At 33.4% G+C, this 17,533-nt stretch overlaps 1 protein-coding gene across 3 annotated transcripts in view; it reads left to right on the plus strand.

Annotated features, from left to right (window-relative positions):
- Positions 1 to 12,480, plus strand: part of sd (TEA domain transcription factor 1 homolog scalloped) — a 336,647-nt gene extending 324,167 nt beyond the window's left edge. For all 3 annotated transcript variants that reach the window (XM_090407968.1, XM_090407969.1, XM_090407971.1), the window contains exon 12: positions 6,682 to 12,480. In XM_090407968.1, the coding sequence (XP_090264094.1) occupies positions 6,682 to 6,795 (114 nt within the window). In that variant the 3' untranslated portion in view covers positions 6,796 to 12,480. The remainder of the gene's footprint in view (positions 1 to 6,681) is intronic.
- Positions 12,481 to 17,533: the final 5,053 nt, after the last annotated feature.

A 17,533-nucleotide genomic window follows, 5' to 3' on the forward strand; every position in this document is an offset into this window, starting at 1 on the left:
CCACAATAATGCTTGACAAGCACTTTTTACTGTTGTGTCCTGGAGAAACTTTAGTGCAGGTGTGACTGACATTCACCCAGGTTTTGTCTGTATAATAAATTTTTTGTATTTCGCAACGATATTTCCTGCTAGAATGCAAATACTGGTAATGCCATAAAATTATATCTTCCCTTTCAAGTAATGCCGATGATTTTGCTTTCTTGTGGCGTAAATAAGACTGTCATTGAACAACCGCTAATTGTTGTTTCATGAAATGTGAAAGAGATCATCATTGTTTACAGCAGTCATTACCTTATGTATCGTAGGAATTTCATTTTTTTGGAAGAAATTTGCACTTTCTGACGACTTGCTGACAGCGTAAAGTCATCGTATTTCACCAAGCAGGTGCCTAGTCCTCTTCTTCCCTGGTGTGACAGAACTGACCGTCACAGTTGTCCTGTCATGGTCAGTTCTTTCTTCATGTGGTATAGTGTCCTCTTGCTTACACCTGTCAGTTCTGCTGTTTGCTTTACAATATTGTATGCTGTTTCATGAGGATTTCTTGTCTGTAAACAATTGTAAACATTTAGTATGATGCGCTTTTCAGAGCTCCTCAGAGGTTTGCCTTTAGGTTGCATTACTAATTTAGAGCTACTGCGAGTGGGAATACAATAGCCAACACCACCACCACCACCAGTCATCTCCGCCATGTTTAGGGTGAAGTCGGTGATTATCGGAGACCACGCGATAGATAATTGCATTTTTCAAAAATAAGTTCCCTGTAACAAATTAATGGTATGAAACATAATTCTAGCATCGGCAAGTAAGGAAGTAGTAAAATAATTATATACAAAGTACCACACTATGTGATAATGTAAAAAATTTAAGGAATTATTTTATGCAGCATAAGCCTATAGTACAAATGGTAAGAAAAGCTGGAAATGTAGCTTATTCCACTACTTCCAAGATAACCTGAAAAAGAGTATAAATATTTTCACTGGATTCTTTGTTATTTTGTGTGATGGCTGTTCTGGGAGGTATTTTTTGCATACTGGATAGCTGATATGCTTTAAGTTGTATGTTCTTGTGTAATATAGTAATATACTGTAAAGTAGAGATGCACGGGCCGCATGCAGCCCTCCGTTGATTTGCTGGCGGTCTGCCTCACAGTGTATTATTGTCTGTGCTAGTACTTTCTTTTCTTTAGCTTTGGACGAATCTGCTGAGATGTGTAATGTAGCCCAGTTCATCATTTTTATAAGAAGAATTGATAATTTTAACGTTTTTGATGAACTTTTAGGTCTTGAATCACTTCATGAAAAAACAAGAGAATCAGACATATTTCAGAAAGTAAAATTGTGCCTAGAAAATCTAGAAGTAGATTCTAGTAAATACAAGTAAATGTTGTGTATATTAACATATTTTTACAGGAAGTTTTTAAGGGTACAAAGTTGTATGGCGCATCTGAAATCATACGTGAAAAAATTGGTGCTTGGAAAGTAAAACACTGGCCACCCCTAATCTAACCCTTTGCCCGTTTGTGGTACTAAAAATATATGATAGGTGTACAACCTTTCTTAGGTAGGATTAATATTAAAAAAAAAAATTATATATATATAAGAACTCACCACAAAAATTATCAAGAAAATGAACAACAACATGGAACGAGTCAGGCTTCCAGTATTGAGGCAAGTACCCCAAGAAAAACTGAAGGAATTTCTACAACAATAAAGCTACAATGGCTATTCCTACTGGAACTGTTGGACAAACGAATCGACTTATGTATTTAATAGCCTATGTAGTAACATCTAAATTAGGCTATAAGATTAATGAACCCAAAAGCAGTCTTCTTCTTCTTCTACAGCTTCTCCCACTTAAGTGGGGTCACTGTTTGTTATGAGTCTCCTCCACACCTTCCTGTCTTGGGCTGTCACGACATCCAAGTTCTTCATCTTCAAGTCCTCTTCTACCAGCTCCCTCCATCTCTTCTTTGGCCGCCCACGCTTCCGCCTTCCTTGCACATCCATCTGCATGACCCTTCTTCCCACATATTCGTCCTCCCTCCTCATCACATGACCAAACCATCTCAACCTTGCCTCCTGTATTTTCGCTCCTAAGTTCGTAACTTTCACTGTTCCCCTGACATAGTCATTTCTCAGATGATCCTTTCTGGTCACACCGCACATCCACCTAAGCATTCTCATCTCTGCTACTTCCATCCTGCTGATGTTATTTTTCCTCAGGGCCACACTTTCTATAGCATATGTCATAGCTGGCCTCAATACTGTCCTATAAATTTTGCCTTTCAGATTGATCGGCACCCTCTTATCGCATAACACTCCAGCCATCTCCCTCCAGTTCCAGTGAGCAATTTGAAAAACCTTAAGGAAAAGAAGCTGAAAAACATGAAAACCTGAAGTAACCTCATAAAGAGGTATAATATTGGAACATGACATATTGATGAAGTATTAGAGAAACTGAAGCAAAAAATAGTTGCAGCTAAAATAAGAAGATATAGTGCATGCATTGAACAATTCAAGCAGAATTCTATGTTTTGCACAAATCAGCACCAATTTTAAAAGAAAATTGATAGCTACAGGAATGATAATTTTAAAGAAAATGTAAATACTACAGACAAAGAAAATACAAAACCTAAAAGCTACAATAATAAGGCAAAGTTGAACAAATTATGAATGAATCTCAAGAACGAAAAATGGGCCAACTGAAATGGTTCGAAAGCAAGTTAAAAGAATAAAAAATATTGGTCAACACCCGGCAAGGATGAATTACATAGCTGCTGGTTGAAATATCTGATGGGCTTACACAAAAGACTTGCTAACCAATTTAACAATGTTTAAGAAAGACAAAGCAAAGAAGAATGGTTCATGGTAGGCAAAACGTTTTTGATCGTAAAGGGTAAGGAAAAAGGTCCAAAGCCAGAAAATGTCCAACCAATAACCTGCCTGCCAACAACTTTTAAGCTACTCATAGGCAGCTGACAAAATATACAGTCATATGCTGACAAAATATATCTTAAAGCAATTTTTTTTTCCAATTGAACAAAAAAAAGTAGCAGCAAAATTTTAAGAGCACAAAAGACCAACTACTGATTGACAAAATGATTTTTAAAAATTTCAAACGTAGAAAAACATCCTTCATATGGTTTGAATAGTATATAAAAAAGCGTTTGATTCAGTGCCTCATAGTTGTATTTTAAAATGTTCAGTATTAACGAAAACATACAAAAATTCTTGTAAACGAACATGAACAATTGAAAAACTATGTTGGTTCTGAATAGAGAAGAAATTGGGAAGGCAAACAAAGTTTTTTTTCAAGGAGACTCATTATCTCCTTTATTGTTTATCTTGTCACTGATCCTCTAGAATTTTTTTTAAATAAAACTGCTCATGGTTACCAAACTGCACAAAAAAGTGCAAAGATATCTCACCTTTTTATACATGGATGATCTGAAGCTATGCAAAATCAGAGAATGAATTTGGATCATTGCTTAATACTGTGCACATATTCAGTCAAGATATATCAATGGATTTTGGCTTAGATAAATGTGCACTTGTTGGAATAACAAGCGAAAAGTTTGAAGACCTGAACAAAATCGAGCTGCCCAGTGGCAAAAAAATGAAGGCAATAAAATTCGAAGATATCTTCAAATATATGGGAATTTTGGAAGCATCAGAAATTCTGCACAATAAGATCAAAGAAAAAAACTAGAGTAAAATACATAAGGCAGCTAAGAAAACTACTTAAGTCAATGCTTAATGCTGAAACTTTGACAAAAGCAATTAAAACCTGGGCCATACCTGTTTTGAGATATAATGGACCCAGGTAGAGTTGGCAGATTTAGATTGAAAAATTCAAAATTTAATAACAATGCACCATGTCCTCAATCCTCACAGTGACATTGATAGGCTCTACCTATCACAAAAAACAGGAAGGTAGAGGATTATTATTACAAGCAAATCAAGTTGTTGGAGAAGAAAAACGAAATCTGAATGATTATCTGCAGCAAACAACAGAAAAATTTCTAATTGAGGTAAGGAAAGAGGGTTTATTTAAAACCCATGGAGACAAAATTGGAGTACAAGACCAACCAAGTAAAGCGAGAGCTGAAAGATGGAAAAATAAGGCATTGCATGGAAAGTACCTACACAACATAAGACAGCACTGACAGCAACTTGACCTGGCAATGGTTGAGAAATGGAGTATTAAAGAAAGAAACAGTCTGCCATTTTTATGGCACAAGAACAGGCCATTAAAACCAACATTATGAAGGAAGAAAACAGTAAATGCAGATTATGCAAAGAGAAGGAAGAAACAGTAGACCACATAAGTGGGTGTAGCAAAATCGCACAAATTGAGTACCGTAAAAGGTACAATAATGTAGCTAAGATACTTCACTGGCATTTATGTGAAAAGTACAGGTTTAAAGTATCTAAAGACTATTGGAAGCATAAAGTTGGCCAAAAGGTGATTGAGAAGAAAAAAGATAAAATACTCAAATTCCTGCCATGTACCCTCAGGTATTTCAAAATCCAGACTGACAAAATCTTGGAATGTAATACACCCGATATAACAGTGGTTTGAAAAAGTGAAAACAAGGGTGTTCAGTTTATTGAAATATTAGTACCAGGAGATAGCTGAATTGATGAAAAAGAAACTGAAAAAATTACAAGGTATCGCGAGTTAAGTCTAAGTTGAACGAATTTGGCAAAAGAAAATCAAAGTTGTTTCCATAATAATAGGTGCTTTAGGCATCATCCAAAAAAACACTGAAAAACATTTAGAAGCACTCGAGTTGGATTAAAAACTGGTCAGTTGCAAAAGGCTGCTTTGTACTGCACAGCATTCATATTCAGAAGGTATTTCCACAATTCATAGGCCCTTGGGTAGGGCTTGAATTAGTGCTCCAGGGAATCCAAAGACTCATCGAAGGAGGGCACCTACTCTGCAACTCTGTCTCCACCAACTACAACTAACCGCAACTACACTAATGCCATCTACTGCACACTACCACCACTAGTATTTTCACAGACAATCACACAAACATCCATGCCCATGGTGGGATATATATATGAGCTTCCGTAGCTCAGTCAGTATAGACGAAACCCCATGGTCTGAAAGACCTGGGTTCAATTCCCGTCAGTGACGTGAGAAACCTTTATCTAGTCTCTTTCAGCAAAAGGTGAGTTAGCCAGTCTCATGAGGGTTTTTTTTTTCACACGGAAACTCTGTTTTTCCCCAGAACAGGCAACCCGGCCCCATGAACCATATTATAAAAATAATCAAATCCTTCCCTGACCACGTCTTCAGAAGGACAACAGAAATGCCATCACCATACCTTACATCCATGGTACGTCAGAAAAAATAGCCAGATCATTAAAAAAGTACAACCTCCATACAGCTTTTAAGCCCCACTGTTAACTTGCTACCCTTATCCGTTCCACCAAAGACCAGCTCCCTCCTCTCTCTGTCCTCCTGGAGTATATAGAGTACCTTGTGCCTGTAAACTGGCTTACTTCGGACAGACAGGCAGATTAGAAGAACGCAGGTCTTACATCTGCAATCACGATTATGGTCAATCTGGCCTTGCAGACCATGTTTTGGATACAACCCACAGGATCTCCTGAAAAAAAAACATGCTCCACCATAGTAAATTCAAAAGAGAAAGACTGTTTATTTTTTGATTTGTTTATTTGGTTTAATGCAACCGAATAAACAAATACGGTTGCATTAAACTTCCCAAAATTTGGGAAACATTAATTTTTAGAGATCCCTCTTTACATCCTAGGCCACCTGCAAATGCTCATAGAGGGCACACCACCTAAATAGGACTTTAGTTTCACTCACTACTGTATTGTTTTTTTTTTTTTTGTGCATGTGTTGTTATAAAAAGTTTTTTGTAATCCCTGAAGATGTCTCTGTAACAGAGACAAAATATTGGAAGTATTAAAATTATTTTTAATCCTTTCTCAGTGCTGATAATATTCCATTAAATTGTCCAACATGAATGATATAAGGAATAATTTAATTTGAAAAATTTTTAAATGATAGATCACCACTAGAAAATATTCAGGAGAAATATAATCAGGAATACAGGTCAATACTTGAAGCAGAAAAGTCTGCCTAAAATATGAAAGAAAACTTCAGTTGAGCATATCGGACTATAACTACCACAGTAACAGTACTCCTTTGTGTGACATTGTTATTCCATTTACAAAAGGGAAGAGAGAGAGAGAGAGAGGCCGCTTTAACTTCTGTCTTTATTGATTGGAAAGAGGAGGTTTTGGCTTATTAAATGAACTGTTTCAAAATGAATTTTATATGCACAATAAGCTACAACTTAAGATATTTTTAGATGGTAAAAGAGATCCCATTCAGTTGTTAATGAACTAGTATCTTGATAACGAAAGAAAATTTTCGGTGCTTATTCTGAGTAAAGCTCCTCTAATTCATGAACAACATAAGAATAAATCCCAAATATTTTGAAGCAGTCACTTATTAAATTATTAAATATTGCTCCCATTTTTAAGTGATATAAATAATATTAATTTTACATTATCATTCAATACCTGATACACATTTTCAAGGAGCATACATATTCTGCTATACCTACTGTTGTAATGATTATAGTTAATAGTTTTATATTAACATATATTAGTAATTAAATTTATGCCTTTTTTTCAGGTGGTAACCAACAGAGACACACAAGATACTTTATTGTGCATAGCTTATGTGTTTGAGGTATCTACAAGTGAACACGGAGCTCAGCATCACATTTATAGACTGGTGAAAGACTGAAACCCATTGATGCACCATCTTCGTCCATCATCACCTATCATATCTCCAGTGCCTCCTTGACAATGAGTTGCTCCTTGCCTTGTATATACCATGTTTCTAAACATAATACAGCTCATTAGTTGGACTAGGTATGGACTTCTCATGGGGAGAAGTATTGTTCGGCCATTCAGAAATACACACATTCTGGCATTACAGATATTTTTTATGAGACTGGAAAGGAAACTGGCTTTCTTAGAGTGTTGCTGAGTAAGCAAAGTTATCATATATACCTGTGTATTCCTTGTATGGAATGGCTGTTCTTGCAAGATTCGTGGCCTAAATACACACACAAACATACTTGGATGTATGTGAGTGCACTTATGAGTCCTCTTCAACATGTATCCATCACCATCTTTTTCCCTACCTTTTTCTCCCAGTTCCCTAAATACTATTGAGATTTCTCATTTTTTCTTGTATATTTATTATATTCACATATTGTTATGGTTAAATGCTCAAAATTATACAGATTCTTATTAAGACTAAATTATGTAAGTGCAAAATTGTCTGTTGTATGTTCCCTTTAGCTATATTTGGTACACTCATAACTAGGAAAATGGTGGTGATAGTTTAAGATAATGAGTGAGACAAAGAAAAGTTTTAAAATAAATTTTTCTTAATATAAAAGCTTTTTTCTTCCCTCCCTCCCTCCCATATGTCCAGCTTTGCACCTGTACATCGATAGTAGGGTAGAAATGAAAACCGCAGGTATATGTGGTAGTTCTTTAGTAGACAATGGAGTAACGTGACAAAGCAAAGGAAGACACCTGATTAGATGTCTTGGTTCAAACAGCATTACAGGATGCTACGTGAGTGCCATTTTATTTTATTATACTGAACAGGAGCAACATGTCAGAGGCGGGATGTATGCAGTACATTATTCTCTGATGATGCTTTCCCCACCATGTGTTCAGCCATTCTTGTTTAACTAGTTGTTTGAATTTGTTTTTATTTTATACCGGTTGAAGTAATGACCCAAAGTAAATGGATTGTGTTTTAATTCTCCCCCTCCCCTCCCCATTTGTGTTTTTGTGTGAAAGAAAAAAAAAACTTCTGTAATATGTACAACTCCTTCCTCTGGAACAATATATACTGCAAAAAACAAAACCAAACAAAAAAAGCCTAAATATGTATAGAAGTTTGCTATGATGTAGAATGGTTCCATAAAAGATTAAATGGGAAGTTAAAACAAACTACTCCAGTAAATGCTTTGTTTTTAAATGAAAATCATTGATAGTGCATGTGTCTCTATTTGCACATATGTGCCCATCAAAAATAACATAATTTTTTGAACTAGTTTTGAACCAGATGCATATGTATGAGCCAGCTTGGGATATAACTTATCTGTATTTTTTAGATAATTTTTTTTTTCTGTATTCTAAATGGTAAAATTTATAATACTGAAAACCTGCTTTGCTATAGGAGATATTATTTTAGAAGCAATCTCTTTCTTGCACAGATGTTGCTGTGCATCTTAACTCTTATCTTAAAAAATTTTGTACAGAATGATGTGAAGAATTATTTTATATAATTTTGTATTTCTAAGAACATTGAATAAGTAGCTGAAAAAGAAAAGTAATAAGTATTACTAATATTGAACACATACCAACATTGTAGCCTTGATATTCCACTATGCTAGGCTGCTGTTGAATAACTCAACATAACTCAGCCTAGATGCACATATTCATAGGAGTAATGAGATTTTTGAACATGGCTATTAGTTGATTCAAACATCATATAAAGTATAAGGGAAGTAATTTTATGAAACATTTCTTTTTCATTTCCATGTACTCAGTATGTAACTGCTGTAACAGTTTCTTCTGTTACAGCAGTTATAAAATTTTAGCTTATAACATTTGTAATGAGGAAAACGAAGTTGATAGTTTTAATTATCAGATAATTTCGTTATATAGATCAGCTCTTAAATTCAAGATATTGCGGTCCATACTCTGTGTACATAAAAACAAATTATTCACTGAAGCAAGGAGGGGAGATGGGGGGATCTATCTGATGATGACATTTGGAAAGACAGTGCAGTGTGTTTAAAAAAAAAAAAGTTATACTAATTGGATGAAATGTGCTGTGAAATTTCATTTCACTTCAAAATAACTGATAGTATTCAATTCAAAAAGTGATATATCAAGGTGTAAATGTGGTTACAATAAAAAAAAAAAAAAATTGCATAAATGCAACAGTTTCAATATTTTATTCTGGCAGCTCTGAATAATATTTAAGAGATTTAAAAACTGAAGAGGGACAAAATATTCCTTTTCTTCATCTCATATAGTAATTTTAATTATTGTGTAAATTTGTAAGCACAAAATAAAGCTTCCAGAACATGCACTAACTTCATTATGCATTCAGTAAAGCAGCCTTTAAAACAAAGCTCTAGTCCTTAGTAGTGAGAAGACAGCTGTCCAAAGACCAGATGTTTATTTTTATTCAAGTTTTCAAGGGGGGGGGGATGAATAATTTAGATTCCATAAAATTAAATATAAACCGAATTTACGTCTATTTTCATCTTGAATTACTTAAGTGTTATATATTTTTTTTTGTTCTTTTCTTTGAGTATTTGCAAACAAATGTGAAGATGACATTACATGTTAGCTGAGTATAGCGCCATCATTATTTATTTGTTTCTTGAATATCTTCTTGGTATCTCTTTAAATTTAAGAAACACGATATTTATTGATGTTTGACATCCTTAGAATTAAGTATCTGTTTAGTTTTTTATAAAACTAAATTCATTATATTCTTGTTGTATCAAGGAATATTATGTAAATTATTATAATTGAACATTTCAATAGTTGACACATTAAAAAAGCAGCTTACATTCTTAATGACTTCATTTCCATCAATTGTCTTTTCAGCCCTAGATTATGGTTTCAATTTTGCACCTGCATTGAAATCTTATTTCTAATGCTAAAAACAACGGAATTTTTTTTCTGAGGCTTAAAATTTGAATGGGCTCTCAAAAAGGTATATAATTTAATTTTTACATCATGTTTTTCAATTTGAAACGGATTATATTACCAATACATAATGTCTATGCAGGATTTAAGTCTAATTTATAGATTCTTCAGATGGTACATCAAGCTCAGAATATTTTGCACTATTTCATCCTTTGGTTATTGTTATTTAGGCAACATAAAAGACTTTGCTTTCCATAGTTTTCCCATTCTTAAAAACAATAACAAATATTTTTATACGAAGCTGAAATATTGTAAAAGTCTATGATATATCTTAGTGCCATAGGCAAGTTAAGGGTTAGATAATGATCTAGTTCCTCTGCTCTAGATACCAAATGAATTTTCTTTTCCAAGCCACTTCAAACAAACAGGATATTGGTCTCATACTTGAAGAAAATTTGTGTGTATATTCATTTATTCATTCATAAATCAAAAGGAAAATATTCTAAAATAATGGACAAAAAAAGTGAGGCTAATAATAGTCTTCTTAGTTTAGTTCATTGCATCTGCAATATTTTTAAGAACATATGATCAAGTGTTGAAATGTTCTTTAATAATGATTTACATTTCTGCAAGTGGGTGTGGGGTTACCAGATATGTAGTTTAATTAGCCATGCCTTGTGGTTCAATGTAGAATTCTTTGTGGGGTATATTATTTTCCATGACATTAGGAAAAACAAAGCTTTGGTACATGTATTCACGTGTGTGTGTGTGTGTGTGTGTGTGTGTGTGTGTGTGTGTGTGTGTGTGTGTGTGTGTGTGTGTGTGTGTGTGTGTGTGTTAATTGCAATTCCAAGATTTTTCTTGTCAAAGAACAGCAGTATATCTCATACTGTGTTGTTTTGTATCATTAACTTAAGGAAAGAATAAAAACTCAATTTGGATTTCAGATAGCCGGTGTGTGTGTGGGGGGGATTCCCTGAGCATATTTTAATTATGTTACTGATGATTATCATAATCCTTTTCATTACCAGTAATATTTAGTTTATAAATTATAAGATAAACATCAGTGTGCTTTGTTCAATAGATTAGTAAAAGAGGATTAAATATATTTATTTCATTTTAAATTCCTAGCATGAAAAAACTTATAAACTTACAAAAAATTTATTCCATTTTCTCTGATTGCTATATATGTATATAAAGTTGGAATTGCATGCCATTCCAATTTTGTTCCTACTTAAATAGTCTTGTTTACATCAACATAATTTCAGTTATCCCCACAAATCGAAATTTCTGAAATCAAGTGCAACAATGAAATCATTTTAAGTAGAATTAGATGCAAAGATTAGACATATGTAAAAGTATTTTGATTGTAGCTTATGTTAAGCAGTTTAGAGATAGTTATCATTGCAGTTAATGCTATAGTAACTTAAATACAAAATACTTTCAGAAATGAATGGCTATAATTGTTCCAAGCAAGTGTCAGTTTTCTTCATTATATCAAACCCTTGGTCCTCCCAATATACTAATAGCTTATTTTTTTCATCCTTTTGCAGCTAAGATAGCTATAGTCATCTGTGGGAGTTGTAGAATAAATGTGACATTTTAAAAGATAGTAGTAATCTATGTATTATTTTTGAGGATAAGTCTGACATTTAGATAAAATGTGTTTAAAATCTCATTCTAAATCTTGCATTGTGCACGGGTTCATTTCTGATTAAATCAAGTTATATCCAAGGGGCTACACACTTACAAGATTTTATAATGTAGGCGTTCATATAATAAGTTTATAAAACCAGTTATAAAGTTTAAGAGATCTCTACACTATATTGAATTTATTAAAGGCTGCACATATCAAGTTTACACTAAATTATAGTCACATTAAATGTGAGATAGTTCTTGAGGTCTTTTCCTAGGTTTGTTCTCTTTATAATGAGAAAATTTAGCATCGCTTATCTTCAAATCACACAAAAATTCTCTATTCCCTTCCCCTCCCCCAACAATCCAATATAATAGATTTTCAAATTATAGAATCCAATTTGACCTATTTTGAGTTTAATTAAAAACCGCATTAAATTTACAGTTTCTTTGAATTATTAAATTTGAAATTGCAGACAAGAGGAATCATAGAATTTAAGATAATTTTTTTTATTACAACTATCTAATACATATTTGCTATCAATTTGAATTTTTTTTAAATTTTAACATTTTTAAAATTCTGATTTAGAACATTGACATTATTTTAAGAATTTTGGAATAAAAAAATCATGGGTTCATGAATGTGACTGTTATCTTTACTAGGTATATGATGCATATTTTCCAAAATTATTCTTTTATTCATGGAATGTATAATGCATTGTTTTATTTCTGAGTAATAGCTGTCATCCTTTATTGTAGAGGGAATGCCTTTTTTAAATAATGTTCCAGGATATTTCAGCCATAGTGAAACTCGATTTGTATATATTATTAAATTACATATATCAAAATTTTTATAAAAATAAAAAAAAAAAAACATCTTTATAGTGGTGATGCCAACTGTGCTAATCACAAAATGAATATATGCAATATATGAAGAAATTTAAAGTTTGTTAATGTTAGAATTCTTATACTTTTTGTTCCTTTATTACTGAAAAACCAAGTATTCTTTGATGTTACTTTGTGGATTATAACAAAAGAATGAAAATGAGATTGGCTTTTGAAAATCCTGTAGCTGTCGCACAATTTTCTTATCTACAATATATGTCTTGAGACAGGTTTTTTTTTTTTTTTTTTTTTTTTTTTTTTTTTTTTTAACTTACAGGAAAACATGAAAATGTAACATTAAAAGAGCTAAGCTTTATGGACATCATGAAAGTAATTTTCAGAAATACAAATCTACATGAAAATGTAATTTTAAAATGTTGTCAATTGTGGCATCTTATTTTTATTTTTTTTTAAATTTATGGCAGCTTTAGATTATGATAGGTTTTGTATTTTAATTCTATGGACTAATCAAATGATGCTGTTTGTATATATTATTTAATGTTTACAAAATATCACATTTCTTTTGCTTATTCTAATAAGTGAAATATCACTAATATTGGTATTCTTCATAAGTGTTGCCTTATAAAGGAAGAAAGAAAGAAATGCTTTTTGAATCATTTCACTCTTCTGAGACAGATTAATACAATATATAAATTCTGACCTAAATACTTCATCTACAGCCCTCCTATCTAGAGAACCCCAAGGGGATTGAAGAATGGTCCCCCCATATATATATATATAAGTATTTTCATGTATTAGGGAACGTTCATGATATCAATAACAAAAGGCCAGAGGCATCAGTGTTAAGGTTGAATACCCTGAGAATACCAGTGAAATGGTATTCTCAGGCATTTTTTTTTATACTTATAAGATGAAGAAGGAAGACAAGGAAATTGCTGTTTATAGTTATGGCTCTGCTTGAAAAAAAGTTTATAAAATGTTTCCTCACATCCATGACAGGATTTGAACCCAGGTTTTTCAAGTTTAGAGGCATGTCACAGAAGTAAAAGAATAATTTTATTGACTTAATATTTTAAGTCTATGATTTCATCTACTTAATTTTGCTTAGAAACAGCTAGCTTAAACAGAATACCTTTTGTAATACTCATTTCATTTTATAGTCAGATCATGTTTATTTTTGCATTATTATTTTTTTTTCATCACTAAATATATGAATGTTTAAATACAAAAAACAGCTGAGTGTATAGCACAGAGGTGATCTCATTTTCCAGACATACCATTGATGAAACAGTGACTTGAAAATTGTTCCAGTGTCTTATCCTAGTGCTGCTGCTTGCTTTACAGTTAAATTTGTAGAGGCCTGTCAGAATAATTCTGTCCCCACAGTTGTATGCCTATCGTACATTAGTGGATCAGATTGAGTTAAAATAATATTTAAATACTATAGACCATATCTGATACTTTTACAAGCCATTTCAGGCCTCCAATAAGCAGGATGTGGTAGTCTCACATCTGGTGATGAAAATCGTCTAACAGCTAAAGATAATCACAGATATCTATACCACAGCTTATTGATTGGAGAGAAGCAACATAAAATCTATCCAGCCCAGCTATAAGTAGTAGGTTATGATATTCCATTAGAAAAAATAAATATATCAATTACATATATTTCAAAATAACCTGTCCGAAGTAAAACAAACTATTGTGTAACCAAGACTGTAAGAATAGAACAAAAATAAAAAGAGAATTAAGTTGCAAAGTTAATTGTTAACATTTTTTGTTTTTATTTATTTATTTTTATCTTGTAATAAAGATTTCAGAATAAGCAGAAGAAATTTGGTATTAAAGTAAACTTTTGAAACCAACTTCATACCTGTGATACAGGTTTTAATCTTTGCTATGCCCCCTTCCCCTCCATTTGTAAATAAAAACTTTGAACGCAAATCTTTACTGAGATTTTTGATAATGAAAAATTGTCTTAACTATATGCTTACATTTTATTGCAGTGCATGTTTAGAGTGGCAGCTAAACTGCAATTTTTAGTTTAGGATCTATGTCGTTTAACTTAAACTGTTTGTATCTAATTTCTTGAATATTCCTTTGCCATGGCAGCTCTACGTACTATAGTTTTTATGTGGGAGAAAATAAAAGATTGTTATAAAGATATGTTGCACTATAAACCATGACGTCGAATCAGCTTTGCAGGTCAGAGGCAGAAGTGTGAAAATATAGAAAGATAATAATAAAAAAATATTTGAATGATAAATGCAGTACTAAGTTTCAGTTCTTTTCTTTATCTGACGGAACTTTCAATAAATACTATTTCCACTCTTTCTTTTAAGGTTACACAGTGATCAGTATTCATATTTATGAATTTAGGGACACAAAACACACGTGTTGAAAAGATTATTTTACTGATTAATAATAACTTGATGTTTCGACCCCTGTATTGAGGTCATCATCAGAAGGATACATGTGTATAAGAACCAAGCTACACGCTGTTGCACTCTATACAGGTAAATTACATCTACTTTGTTAACTAATCTTTTTTTTTTAGCCTGCCCTCTAGTGATTAAAAAATATACCAATAAAAACTACAATAAACTCTGCTAAAGTCCTTGCGTACTAGGATTCTTCTGGAATTATACAGTTCATATTGTTATATTATGATTATCTTCTGGATTTGCACAGTATACAGGTTGCTATTGAATGTTCAGGGGGGGGGGGGGGGAAATTCACCAAGACTTCTTGTATTGAGATTTTTCCTTGTGGTTGCTATGAAGGTTGCAGATGGGTCCTCCACATTCTTGGAATGGTTAGACCATCATTCTTATTCAGATTTGGATCATGTTTGAACATTTCACATGCTTCCTTGAATTTCCACTAGAACCAAGTTTTGGTGCAGTGTAGGGACTCAGTACCTTTCCAATCTATTCTGTGGTATGTTTGAAGTGCGTGGTCAGAAAGGCTGGCTTTTCCAAAATGGAGGTATTTTATGAGTCTGTGTTCATCCTTCCTGATTGGGATGGTTTGCCCTATGTATGGTATGTTACATGTGCATTGTATTTTGTAAACCCCTGGGTGGGCTAGGTGTGACAGAGGATCCTTGGAAGAATCCTCTGCCACACTTAATTTTGTCGGGGGTTTAAAGGTGGTTTTGATGTTGTATTTGTGTAGTGTTCTGATCTGTTTTTTTTGGAAATGCCTCTAACATATGGTATAGCAATAGCATTCTTGAAATCTTTTTTGTTATTAGTGGTATCTTTGTGGAGGATCTTGTGAATGGTTTTTATAAAGGTATGTTTGATGGCCTCATATTCATGGTTAAGAGCTTGTTCATTTGAACAAATAGTTTGAGCTCTGTGTTTAAGGGTGCTTATGATCCCTAGTTTTTGTGTTGGGTGGTGATAAGAAGTTTGTGTATGTAGGTTTGTGGTAAACTGAGAAGGAGAGCCTGAAGAAAGACATGTGACGAGTGTGTCTAGGAACAGAAGAGATTTTTTTTTTTTTTTTTTTAAATTTCAATGGTGAATTGGATGCATTTGTGTTGTTTGTTTAGGTGGCTAAGGAACGTATTTAGTGCTTCGCGGCCAAATGGCAAAAATATCGTCGATGTATCTGAGCCAAATTTTGGGCTTTAGGCACGCCGACTCTAGAGCTCGTTGCTCAAAGTCTTCCATATAAAAGTTCGCTATGGGGGGAGGGGGAGTGGTAAGCCCATGGCTGTACCCTCTTTTTGAAGGTAAAAATTGTTTTGCCACACGAAATAACCAGAGCGGAGTACGTGGGCAAAGAGGGCTGTGATGTCGTGTGGAAATATGTTCTGTAAGAGCAAGATAGTATCATTGGTGAAAAGGGAAGTTATGTCAAAGCTGACTAATAGATCTTGGTCATTGAGTGTAGTGTATTTTTTTTTTATGTAGGAAGGGGAATGACCAACCAATTCCTTGAGTGTGGCCACTAATTTTTTGGCTACGTGATAATTTGGGCTGTCAATTCCTTCAACAATCGGATGTAATGGTGTGTCGGCTTTGTGTATTTTTGGCAGGCCATAAATTCTGGGTGCGCGGGCATAATGAGGTAATAATTTTTTTTTCTTCCCTTCAGGCCACGTGTGTACGGATTTGATTAATTCAGTTGTTTTCTTTTTGATACGTTTTGTGCGATTGTAGTTTACCATTTGGTAGGAGTTGTGGACCAATATCAAATGGTTTATTTTTTCCATGTAGGTTGTCTGATTTAAAACAACATCGGCATTCCCTTTATCTGCTTTTGTGATAATAATGTCATGGTTATTTTTTTTTAGGGATTTGAGGGCCAGTTTTTCCGCTTTGTTTAGGTTGCTGCTTAATTTTTTGGTTGAAATTAGTAAACAGGCAGTTTCCATCCATATTTTGTCAGCTAAATTGGCGGGGAGGGATATTACACCTCTCTCGATATGATAAATTATATCTAGTTTATTTACTGACCTCGGAGCAATGGCGTAATTTAAACCTTTCTCCAGTAGCAAGAGTTCACCTTGGGTGAGGTTGTAATCAGATTGGTTAATAACCAGACAATGGTCTGATGGCGGTTGGTTGCTCCTAACTGCATTTGTGGGTGATTGGCTGCTCCTTTTGTTATGGCATCTTAATTGTCTTGTGCTTTCCTCTAGTTTTAATGCTTGAAACTTCGTTATTAATTGTTCTTTGTTTTTGAGTAATAGGTGCTTGACCGAGTCATCTGTGATCTTGTCCAGAATATCCCAAATTTCTGGATTGACGTAACTGGATAGCTCAAATTTTAGTTGCAACACTTTGGCTTGGGTAGATGCTAAGTTTTTCGTGCCACGTGGATCTGCATCCACGTATAGACGTGTTGCACTCCATACAGAGCACATCCACGTGTTGCACTCTGTATAGAGTGCAACAGCATGTAGCTTGGTTCTTATACACATGTATCCTTCTGATGATGACCTCAATACAGGGGTCGAAACATCAAGTTATTATTTTATTATTAATCAGTAAAATAATCTTTTCAACATGTGTGTTTTGTGTCCCTAAATTCATAAATATGAATACTATTTCCAGAAAACTAATACAAATTTGTAATATCATTTATTATGTAATGTTAAATGGATGGCTTTGCTGCAATGTTGTTTGCACTAAAAAAAAAAAAGGTGTAAATCGATATGTAGGCCTGTGATACAGACTGTTAAGAAATACTTGTTTGTGTGACTATCAGTAATTTATATGGCAGCAGTACTATATAATGTATTGCAAAAAGGAATATAAATTCAAATTTAGAGGATGCAAGTAAAACGTTTTACT

This window comes from Typopeltis vanoorti, chromosome 18, assembly GCF_054136105.1.
Source record: "Typopeltis vanoorti isolate ZY-2024b chromosome 18, IOZ_Tvanoo_1.0, whole genome shotgun sequence".
Lineage (NCBI taxonomy): Eukaryota > Metazoa > Arthropoda > Arachnida > Uropygi > Thelyphonidae > Typopeltis > Typopeltis vanoorti.